The following is a 12,268-nucleotide window of genomic DNA, read 5'->3' as shown; positions in this document are numbered from 1 at the left end:
GACTCAAAGCAATATATCCATACGAATATATGAATACTTCGAAAAATTCGAGGAGACTGAGCTACCATCGAAGGAGGCTTTCTATAGCAATTTAAACATGAATGGTATAAGCGATCATGACTACGAGCACGCTCAAAAAGTTTGGAATGTCATCAATCCAAAGAGCCTAGAGACTACCATGGGTGACTACCACGATGCTTATTTAGTGACGGATGTCCTTCTATTGACTGACATCTTCCAGAGCTTTCTAGGAGTCTGCCGGAATCAATACAAACTCGACCCTGCTCACTTTTACAGCGCACCAGGCTTGACTCATAACTAATCCAGATATGTTATTTATGTTTGAAAAGGGTATTCGAGGTGGTATAACCCAGGCTGTAAACCGCTACGCGAGAGCGAATAACAAATATGATGTTGTCGATACCCCAGCAGAAGCGCTTGATCAACCTATAGATAAGCGCCAAGCTCTCAAAGATATACGAAAGACCAAGCCACATTTACCGCCTAAAAAATGTAGCGATAGCTTCATCGATAAGGCATCAGATGAAATAGTCAAAAAAATACATGCAAAGGTAGTCGAACGCGACCTCCATGAGAAAGGAGCCAAGACTGCCAGATCTCGGCATCCTTGTTTCTTTAGATGATCCCGAGGCCCTACGCAAGGATCTAGAGGCACTATTATAAAACAATCCATGGCTGACCTTGGTATAGTCCTGTACACAGCCTTTGGTCGTTTCCTCGCGCCTCTGTTGGTAGCTGCTCATACAATTAATCACACCCAGCTCTCAAAGTCCTTTGAAGAGAAGAGAGAGTTTGATGAGGATCAACAAAAATATGAGTAGCGCGTAGTATTATTATCAACCAACAACAAACCGAGACCGTTGAAAAAATTGTTGAAGTGAACAAAAAGCACCCGCGAAGGGTTGCCCAGGGGCACAGACTAGCGGCACTGATGAGGGAGAGAAAGCTTGAAATAGCCCCACCAAAGAAAGAACCCGTGACGTTTAGGGAGTTCCTGCGATACTTTGAAAGAGATTTCAACACTGAAGCCATACTCACGGTGATAAAAGAGACCATGGAGATTCTTGAGGAACAGGGTCTATCCCTCGTTCTTAATGTAAAAAAGAAGTGATTTATAAGTCTTGCGGCTTATAAAAAATGAGTGAAGAGTCTACTAGCCAAGTAATTACCAAGAAGAATGAAGGTCGCGTAGCGGTTTGGAAGAGACTTGCTGAATGGAATCGTAAGAACAAGGCCGACTTGAAGAAGAACGTGGGCAAAAGTACTTTGCAAGAGAGTCAGGAACCTGTCGCAGTTCCTCTCCCCGGGCAGTGGAATATACATTGGTGGAAGCCTACTCGCGATCGCATATATCGGGGGTCTCATATATTTTACTCGTAGAAAATCCGTGGTTACCCAGCAGCCTGCACTAGCGGTTCAGCAAAAACCTTCAAAACCCGAGATTGATATTTTTCATATGCGATAACATATAATAAACCATGTCTACAAACGTAAGCCCCCAGCAAAAAGAGATTATTGATATGATATACGAGACAATCGTGGACCTCGGGTTCACATTTGGATATGCCATGGTTGGTAAGAGATTCCTTGGGATCTCGAGTCTTCCAACCAAGTTGGATACCAGCGATGTTATGAAAATGGTAGCATATTTTACAGCAGCCGTGAGATGGCAGTGAGCAAGGGGTGGTTGCCCGCTTCCATCGTTTCAAAACCTAAGTAAACACATACAAATTTCGTGTATACCACGTGGTATACATGAAGAATAAATGCTAGATATTGTCAAGGAATCTCATACAGCTATCTTTACAGGACCCACTTCTTGTGGCAAGACGCAACGAGTTCTCGATCTTTTGGAGCATGAATATCGGCACCATTTCCATAATATTATAATCCTTTGCCCCACCATACGATACAATAGGACTTATCTCGATAGACCATCGCTTTGGAAGGATGATTATGTGTTTTTGATAGAACCGCAGGATCAATTGTTTGAATGGATAGACAAATTGTCGTCGCTGTTGGCTGGTGAAAACACGCTCTTCATTATTGACGATATTATTTAGGATGAATCGCTTGATAAACGCCGACAATCCTTACTTGAGCTTGCCATAAGCGGGCAGCACAGAAAACATAGCCTTTGGCTTCTCACACAATCCTACACAGCTTTGCCTAAAAATCTGAGGAGACAAAAGAAGCAGTTATTTCTCTAGTACCCGCACGAAAGATCTGATATGAAGCTGATCGATGAGGAAACGAATATGATTAGCGACTGGGAACCTATAAAGAATCAGTTAAAAAAATCCAAACATACCTGTTTGTTTATTAGATTGGAATACCTTAGAGCCTGGAGTGTTCTAGAATAAATGTCATATATCAGGACCTTGGAAAGGCAATTGGAAAATTGCCATAAAGAGCTCGAACGCATACCCTATCTGGAATGTTAACTAGAAGCCCTCCAGGAGGAGTTAAATGAGGTCATGGAGAGGGTAAGGTATCAGAGGAATACCAAGTATTTTTTTATAACCGTCCAACTCATTGTGACCCTGGTAATGTAAATAATAAAATGTCACTTACCTTATTTAACATATTGCCTACCATTGAGATATTGGTAAACAATCAGGGCCAACCAATGTTTAAACGTGCTGATCTGGCAAGATTTCTGGGTATTGTTGATATAAAGGCGACATACAGAGATGTAAAAACCACGCCTCGTCATGAGATAACAGATGGTGCGTTAGACGCACTGTCCAAGGAAGTAACCGGAGACGAGGCTTTCGTGACATTGGATGGTGTATAAGAGATTGTACATAGATCTTGAAAACCAATGGCTATTGAGGTCATGAAATGGCTAACTGAAAAAGGTGTGGAAAAAGTACAAAATGAAATCGAAGAACATCGTCAAGCCCTGGCAATACTCAACGATGACCTTCAGGAAAGGGACTTAACTATCGCTAACCTTGAGGAAGATCTCCAGGAGAGAGAAAACCAGCTCGATCTCCGAACATTGAAAATTGCGGGATTACGTCAAAGATACGTACCACATGCCAATGATGCGGGCAAGGATAATGTTATTATGATATTTCGCAAGCATACAACACCGGAAGACGATAAATACCACCATCTTCCCTATTATGTTGATAAAACACATTAGACTTACTTTCACCAAATATATGCGAGGATTATCCCACTGCCAACCATAACCAGCGTGGCTTTGGTATCCTCGTGCTGCCTGTGGGCTTCCTTGGTATGAGGCGTGGTTTTCTTGATATGTTGCCTAGGAGGTGTGGTGAAGGCTACCTCATTCTTGACAGTATGGCCCATGGTGTTCAGATCTAGCTCTACACCTACACCTATGTTAGAGGGCGCGATTAGAACATTGTTGTTATACCCCACAATCTTTCCAAGTTCCATATTGGAGGGGAGCATGTACACACTGGACATCACGGCGAAGTTTACTGGAGTCCGTGCATACTGGAGCACCTTTTGAAATTCCGTGATGTCTTGACCTACGTTTTCCTCACGTTGAATCATGGCCTCGAATTTTTGCAATAATATTTGCCTTGCTGTATAGTTGTCTGCACCTGACCCGATGAGAGATGCTTTAGCCTCTGCTTGAGATCCTAGCAATAAGACAACATAGACTCGTATACTTTCGCTTAGCTTGGTTAGGCCCTCCGATGTCAGACCTTGGGAGGTTGGTATGATGAATTTGGCCCAATCCCCATCAACCTGCGGCCCCCAACGGCCGTTGGTGAGTGACGACATGAGAGCTTGGAACTTGTAAATAGTGTTGGGGTCTGCACTGTACTCGCGGCATACCTGTGCGTATCCAGATGTGGAATATGGGTTATCGTACTGGGAAAAGCCTCCTTCGTATGGCATGGGCAATTTCATCCTTGCGAAGATGCGACGCATGTGATAATAGACGTGGAATTTGAAAATTGAATTGACAAGGGGTACGAAGCCACTCATGTGCTTAGCAGAAATGCCCAACGCCGTTGTCGCGCAATGACAAGCGAAATTTACTTGGATGTTCCAATAATTCAAAGCTTGTCCATCACAACTTACACTAACGGGATCGTTCAACATGTTAGTGGGGACTTTGATTTGATAATTGGTGAATTGTGGGAAGGCCACGAAAATGTGCTGAGTCGTAGACACGTAGAGGTCCTGATGCTCCAAATTAATTTCGCCGAGAGGCCACTCGCCTCTGTTGGACTTGTACCTTGCTCTCGGATTATAGCTATAAATATGCATCTTTCTTTAAAGAAAGATGAAACAACTATATGTCACAGACATTTCGAAACCTATAATCTTTGAGGACTACCTAGAGCAGGACACGAGGATTGCTCTGAAGTCGATCAGCATTCGACCTACGTTTCTAAACCTTTTCAAAAAAAAGAATGAGATAAACATTTATAAAGCGGCGGCTGGGTCGACCAATAATGATGACTTTAGTGTAGGGGATTTTACTGCTCTCATATCGATAGAGCCAGGTCTCTATAAAATCGAGGATCTCGCGACCATAGTCAACGACCAAGCGGGGGACAGAATCAAACTTTCGTACTCAGGAACGGAGCTTGCAGGCTTAGGATTGGTAAAGGATACGTTGCGGTTGTTGATCAATCACTGCAGGATCTTATGGGATATAATTTTGATACCAAATTAATGTTCACTGAGGGAGATCACGACAGCTTCTACAAGACTGATGTCTACCAACGAATGAGGCTTGTTTGCCCTCAGTTAGATAAAGAAAGATGCCTTCTTGATGGAAAAAAATCTAAGATACTGGCTATGCTTCCCACCAAAGAGATTACTGCCTGGGGCGATATGCTTACTTGGACTTTTAATACATCGATATATCTTCCATTACAAAGCTCGACGGATCGTCTTGATTTCATGTTGACGGATGAACATCATCATGATAAGAACGTCTTGTTCGTGAAAATTACCATGCATCTACTGATACAATAAATGAATAATGATGATGTTATGAAGCTATATCCTTCATTACCACCGAGTGCGCCTGATCAAGAAAATGAAGGGCATATTTATAGATTAAAGAAAATAGAAGAAATAGAACATTTTCTGCGAAATGAAATTAAACAGCGTGAAAAACTCGCTAAAAAATTTGGAATGCATGGAACGTGGGTACACTACATGGATCACGGGCTATTAGCAATAAGCCTTATCACCTCAGGTGTTGGTATTGCGAGTATGTTATCGGGAATCGGAGTTCCTCTGGCCGTCGCTATGGGTGGTATATCTATCGCCGTGGGAGTAGGACAGACAGCCCTAAAACAGGGTGGGAAGAAATTGAACTACAAACGTAAGAAACATGATTCAATAAGACTCCTTGCAGAGACTAAGCTGAATTCAATAGTTGATTTGATTTCGAAAGCTATCGGACCTGCAGATAATTTTTAGATCCCTGTCGATAAATGCTGGATATTTTTAAAATACATCTGCATTTACAGGGCTGCTTCAGTGGTACTATAGCACCATAAAAATCGGTCGTTACCTTCCCATCCCATTCCTTTACTTTTGCATTCATATATCAAATGACATTGTGAGTGACGAGCCATCTACATAACGCGAGGCACCCCTGCTATATAAATCCTTTGGTGTTCGACTCAATAGCGACAATATATCCTGCTGTCATTTTTATAACCAATGACAAAGCGCTCAGCCTTGCCTTTGTTAGTTTTAATCGGATCGCTAAGTACGATTTTCTCAATTTGAACATCGTTAATATCAAGTACTGTTGGTTCACTATAGAAATCCCTGGTTTCAACATTATTTCCATAAAATTTGAACATCCTTTTATTTATGGAAATTGAAACCCCAACTAGGAATTTTCAAAAATACACCACCCACTATCCTATGTCACATACATAATATAGTCATTTATTTTTAAAGGTTTCGAGTAACCATGGCTCTGAAACGATCAAGAACATATTCGATGATGTTAGGATATTCGCGAACTGCTCGGTTACACATTTCCTGTGTCTTGAAATGATCGGGTACTAACATTAATGTCCAGGGATGTTCACAAACTACGGCAGTACACATTTCCTGTGTCTTGAAATGATCGGGTACGAACATTAGTGTCCATGAATTAGCACGGACTATTCGATCAGGCATTATGAGATGATCATTAATAGACATCTTTATTATATATTTTTTGATTCCAATCAGCAAAATTTCTAGCACGGTCATGATAATTTTTATTCATATTCTGTATAATGGCATATATGCTATATATGCTATTGCGCATGCGTTGATGACGTATTTCTGGTATATATTATTATGTGTTGGTTATTGGTATTTAATATTATGTGTTGTTATTGGTATTTAGGGGAATTTCCCTTTGGTCGACGTCGACTGCGCCAGAACGAACATTTCTCTATCTCTTATTTTGTCTTATTATTTTATTTATTTCGTATTATTTCTTATTAATAAATATTATCATTATTATTTTCTAACTTCTTTTTACTTTTTTGAATCTTATTTTAGTAATATATTTTCTTTCTTTTTTTAATTTACTATTTTACCAAGGATACAGCCCGGCTAGCTCAGTCGGTAGAGCATGAGACTCTTAATCTCAGGGTCGTGGGTTCGAGCCCCACGTTGGGCGATCAAATTTTTTTTTTTTCATTTGTTTTTAAAGCTTAACGAATATAATAAAGTAAAAACGGTATTTAGGCGCAGACAGATCCTTTTGCATCTTACCCAAAAAATCTTTAATCTTCATTAATAACCATTTTACCCTGTGCAAGTCCTGTTTTTTACCTATACAAAAGTGCGCGCATGCCCATTATTCTCAAAATGAAATCAAAACAACTACCTGACGAGGAAAGTGGTCTATTGAACGCTGGATATCAATATCACTTTTCACATCAAAACATCATTATTTTAAAAATAGCCATATACGAGGAGATAAACAAAGTTTGTAGGAAAAGTTGGACCATGCTTTTTTAAATAATGTTTTGTACAGTACATACAGATTAAAGCATTCTCGACGTCAGAGCTTTTTTAGATAAACCTCGAGATTTTACGAATTAAAAACCATTAGACTTGATAAGCAATCTCTTATCCTCTATAACATGTAAACAACTTTTTTTTTCGTGTATGGATACTTTTAACTCTGATTTGAAACCATGCTAACATGCTATCATTTAACAGCGCACTGTTTTTTTTCAGTTCTGTAGTAATTTTTATCTGTTGATTTTAACACTTTTTTACATAATCTGCATATATATTTGAACAAAGCAAATAAAAATTACGAAACATACAAGTTTCATAAATGTACTCTTTCTCTGCAATTAAAAATTCAAATAACATCTTTACAAACTCTGGCGTTTCTAGAAATTTTGTTTTTATTAAACATTCCAGAAGCTTCTCATTAATTATTCGTTAATAATTTTTTTTTAATTATTCAAAATGGCAGATTTGTAACCAATCAAAAGATAGGGTATATTCCAGAAGATTCCCGCGAAAATTTGCAACGAGTTCTAGCGTTCTAGACAGTTCTTAGAAAAGAATATAAAAACTCTTTTAAAGTTCAAGATGCCAATAACAAGAAGTAGAAACAAGAAAATAAAGTGTAAATTAAAAGATACAAATACTACTAATCAAGAAAAATAAAGATGGCAAAAGCAATTGGTATTGATCTTGGCACAACTTACTCCTGCGTTGGAGTTTTTCAACACGGTAAAGTTGAAATCATCGCCAACGATGCTGGTAATCGAACCACACCGAGTTATGTCGCATTTAACGAGAACGAACGGCTAATCGGAGACGCAGCAAAAAATCAAGTAGCGATGAACCCTTCAAATACTGTATTCGACGCTAAAAGATTGATAGGTCGAAAGTTTGATGACTCAACTGTTCAACAAGACAAGAAGCATTGGCCATTCGCAGTTGTTAATCGAAATGGAAAACCAAAAATAAAGGTAGGAATTCGATGTAAATTACATACTCACAACGCATTCTGACCTAGTCTTACAGTCAACATATTTAAGCGTTTAATAAATATGATAAATACCTTTCATAACTTCTCTCAGGTTCAATACAAAAACGAAGACAAAGAGTTTTTTCCAGAAGAAGTTTCTTCCATGGTATTGACAAAGATGAAAGAAACTGCAGAAAACTTTCTTGGAGAAAAAGTTACAGAGGCTGTTATAACAGTACCAGCTTACTTTAACGACTCTCAAAGACAAGCAACGAAAGACGCCGGAGTTATTGCAGGATTGAACGTTCTTCGAGTTATCAATGAACCCACAGCAGCAGCTATTGCTTATGGTTTAGATAAAACTTTAAATAGCAAAGAACAGCATGTCTTAATATTTGATTTGGGCGGAGGAACATTTGATGTTTCAATATTAAGTATCGATGGTGGAATTTTCGAAGTGAAGTCAACAGCAGGAGATACGCATCTTGGTGGCGAAGATTTTGATAATAATCTCGTTAATCATTTTATTAAGGTAAGCTTTCCCAATTTTTATTATTTTTCATTATCATCTCTAGATTATTCTCCTGATAGAATTTAAAAAGTTAATGGAAGCAAATATTTAAACTGGGCACCTTGTTGTATTTAAGGAGTTTCAACGTAAGCACAGAAAAGATATCAGCGGAAACAAACGAGCAGTAAGACGGTTACGAACGGCTTGCGAAAGAGCGAAAAGAACACTGTCGTCGTCCACTCAAGCAAATATTGAAATCGATTCCTTGTATGAAGGTATCGATTTCTTTACGTCTATCACAAAAGCCAAGTTTGAAGAAATCAATGGAGAGTTATTTAAAAAGACATTGGAACCTGTGCAAAAAGCGTTAACCGATGCAAAACTTCAAAAATCACAAATCGATGAAATCGTTTTAGTTGGAGGCTCCACCCGAATACCGAAAGTTAAAGAAATGTTGAGCAATTTCTTTAATGGAAAGGAACTTTGCAATTCAGTGAATCCAGACGAAGCTGTTGCGTACGGAGCTGCGATTCAAGCCGCCATCTTAAAGGGAGATAAAAACGAAGCAGTACAAGACTTACTGTTACTCGATGTGGCTCCACTGTCTCTTGGTATTGAAACTGCTGGAGGTGTGATGACTCCCATCATCAAACGAAACACAACAATCCCAACAAAGAGAACCCAAGTGTTCACCACATACTCGGATAATCAGCCAGGTGTTTCCATTCAAGTTTACGAAGGAGAACGGGCAATGACTAAAGATAATCACTTACTCGGAAGATTTGAACTCTCTGGCATTCCACCTGCTCCAAGAGGCGTTCCGCAAATTGAAGTGACGTTTGATGTTGACGCAAATGGCATCTTAAATGTCGTCGCCAAAGATAAAAGTACTGGAAAAGACTCCAAAATAACGATCAAAAACGACAAAGGACGATTATCGCAAGCTGAAGTCGATCGTATGGTGGCAGAAGCAGAAAAATACAAAGACGAAGACGACAAACAAAAAGAAAAAGTCGAAGTGAGAAACAACTTAGAAAGTTATGCTTATCAAATGAAGAATACAGTGAACGATTCCAACGTTAAAGATAAATTATCTGAAAACGACAAAGAACTGATCATCAAAACATGTGACGAAGTAATCAGTTGGTTGGATTCGCACCAACAAGCAGAAAAATATGAATATGAATCCAAGAAGTCCGAATTGGAACAAATCTGTCAACCGATTATGACAAAACTTCACCAACCTGGAAATGGAAGTGCTGGCGCACAACAAGGACCGACTGTTGAAGAAGTCGATTAAAACAAAACAGTTTAATAATTTCATATATAATTTAAAAGTATATTTATTTTGACTCGATATTGTAATTTTTTTAAACAAACAAAAATGAACATAACAAATATAACATATATCCGTTACTTTTCAATCAGTTTTCAGACCGACCGCGAACGGTCAAACACTTCGTTAAACATTATTTTTAAGAATATTGAACGAAGATGTTTAATCCTTTGCGGTCGGCTTTATGTTATCCAAAACACATTATTACGGCAAATTGGATGGAAGAGCCAGACTAGATAGAAATCAGTGAAAAAAGCAACATGGACAAAACGGTTGTGACTTCCTAAGATACTTAGTTAGATCTTTGCTAAAGCAAAGTAGTTCTACTAGGGGTATCTGTCTTCAGAACTTAATTGAAAATGACGTTTCTGTTGGTGACTAACTGGCAAATAACAAAAAAAATATTATTATATAAAAAGAAGAAAAAACCCGAATCTAATTAGTTATACATTAACTTATTCGGTTCAGTTCGCTCTGGATAGTGGTATATTAAACAAATTTCAAGCTTCCGAATAATGTCATAGAAAAAGTGCTGATATAAGCAAAAATTTATTGCTGCCATTTTGTTTCTTTTGTGACGTATTATAGGAAAACTATAAAAAATTAGAAATTGTATTTTAAACTGTATTGTAATTTTCCACTTTGGCATGCTTAGCATTCTTAACTTAATTCTACGTTCCAATCCCGAATAACGCACACTGAGAAGTGTGATTTAATTTGCTGACAATAACTATCCGAGAAACACGAAAGCAATTTACCTCTTTCGAAAAACACAGTTAGTGACCAAGATATGAGAGACTTGTCTGTTATAACAGTTTCTTCCTAAATTGTTCCCAATAATATTTCAATAATAACTTTGTCCGGCTTCCTTTTTTACTTCTTTGAGTATTTTAAATACTCAAATATGCTTCTTTCTCATAAAAAAATTCTCATTCTACGGAGCGTCCGAAAACTAGACGGAATTTTGTTCGCATGTTTGAAAGAGACGAAGTTCGTGCGCACGGAATCAGAGATACGCTAGATGTGGTTAATATCAAAGACTGTCCTCAGGAAAACATTGGTTTCTCATTTTTATCAGCAATGAAAATTCTTATTTTATTAATTCCTACAACAAACATATGCGCAACTTCAGTGTTATTTTCCAACTTTCGTGGAGAATATGGCATATCGGTAATAACAAAGCTGTTTAACATTTTATTTCCAGGACATGACAAATAACGTAAAGTGCGTTTGTATCGGAGTTGATAATATATATAAACATATACGCAAACGAAGAGATGGTGTAGTGGTAGCGAATTCGGTTTGTACTCATAAGGTTTCAGGTTCGTGTCCCCACCTATTTGGTGTCATCTACTGACTGCCAATCGGCTTGTGTGGCAGGCAAGCAAGTTAGAGCAATTTCATACGTATCTCTAGCGGTAATGTAACATAGTTAGAATCGCATGGAAGGACGAGCCAGCCATTGGAATGAAATCACAATGGACGTCAAAACTCCCTGTTACTTATGTCTCATTTTCTTCTTCGTCATCTTTCACAACCATCTATGAAAGGAATAACACTGAAATAAATGTCTGCAATAAATAAAAGTATATTACTTCGAGTTGCTATTGGATAGCCCAGTCAGCTGAACCACTGCGAGAAAATATGACTTCGTTATTTTTCACCAATGTGAACTCCTTTAATTCTTTCAAATTTCTCTCTTGTAAACAAGCCAAAAATTAGGTGGACTAGCCATGCGTTATATATTCCGGTTGTGTATATTATATAATTAGGATGTGTATAATGACCAGGCAGAATAATTAAGTCAATATCTTATCAAATTTTTATTTGTATTTTAATCATATTTTAATATCTTTTTATCTATTCTGTTGTGAAATTATATTTCGGATGAACCTGCTTCTCAGGCCCTATAATATAGTTTGGATAATTCACCTTGTATTTTTGAAATTTTATTATTCGGATAAAAGCGAATAGAACTGTTTCTAGGTAATACAATGAATTGAGTCATGATCGATGAATATCAGGTTTAGTAAGGAATTTTTTTCCCGCTTTACAAAATATAGCCAGCAACCATCAACAGAGTTTCTTTCAAATCTCTTTTTCATAATGGGTTTTTTAAAGTTTCTGCACATAACAAATATCGAAACAACTGAATAAACCAATCTACGGCTAATGGCTATCATTTAACGTATATTGTTATTAATCCAACGACTTGTAGAATTGAAAATTAGAAAAGATCCCCTTCCATTATTTAACTTCAGGTCTCAGGTAATAGGTGTGTTACACGTCAAAATAATGCAACCTCACGCTTTCCATCGATCCACATGTTAAAAAATATCGACAGGATGGCATTTCATCGGACGACAGGATTATATACTTTCAATACTGAATAATTTCGCTGTATAAGACTTTTGGTCTTCCTTACATTGGTAAAGCTATATACATC

At 38.0% G+C, this 12,268-nt stretch overlaps 1 protein-coding gene and 1 non-coding gene across 2 annotated transcripts; both read left to right on the top strand.

Moving 5' to 3' along the window:
- Window positions 1-6,585: 6,585 nt before the first annotated feature.
- Trnak-cuu (transfer RNA lysine (anticodon CUU)) lies at window positions 6,586-6,658 on the top strand. The gene has a single exon. It is a non-coding gene; the product is annotated as a tRNA-Lys (tRNA).
- Window positions 6,659-7,473: 815 nt separating this feature from the next.
- LOC130626057 (heat shock cognate 71 kDa protein-like) lies at window positions 7,474-9,893 on the top strand. The gene is made up of 3 exons (XM_057441165.1): window positions 7,474-7,976; window positions 8,088-8,507; window positions 8,623-9,893. The coding sequence occupies exons 1-3, from the start codon at window positions 7,671-7,673 to the stop codon at window positions 9,784-9,786; spliced, it is 1,890 nt and encodes a 629-aa protein (XP_057297148.1). The 5' UTR covers window positions 7,474-7,670; the 3' UTR covers window positions 9,787-9,893.
- Window positions 9,894-12,268: the final 2,375 nt, after the last annotated feature.

Source organism: Hydractinia symbiolongicarpus, chromosome 14 (assembly GCF_029227915.1).
Source record: "Hydractinia symbiolongicarpus strain clone_291-10 chromosome 14, HSymV2.1, whole genome shotgun sequence".
Classification (NCBI taxonomy): domain Eukaryota; kingdom Metazoa; phylum Cnidaria; class Hydrozoa; order Anthoathecata; family Hydractiniidae; genus Hydractinia; species Hydractinia symbiolongicarpus.
Note: the sequence above shows the minus strand (reverse complement) of the source record. Positions and strands in the feature narration are given on the sequence as shown.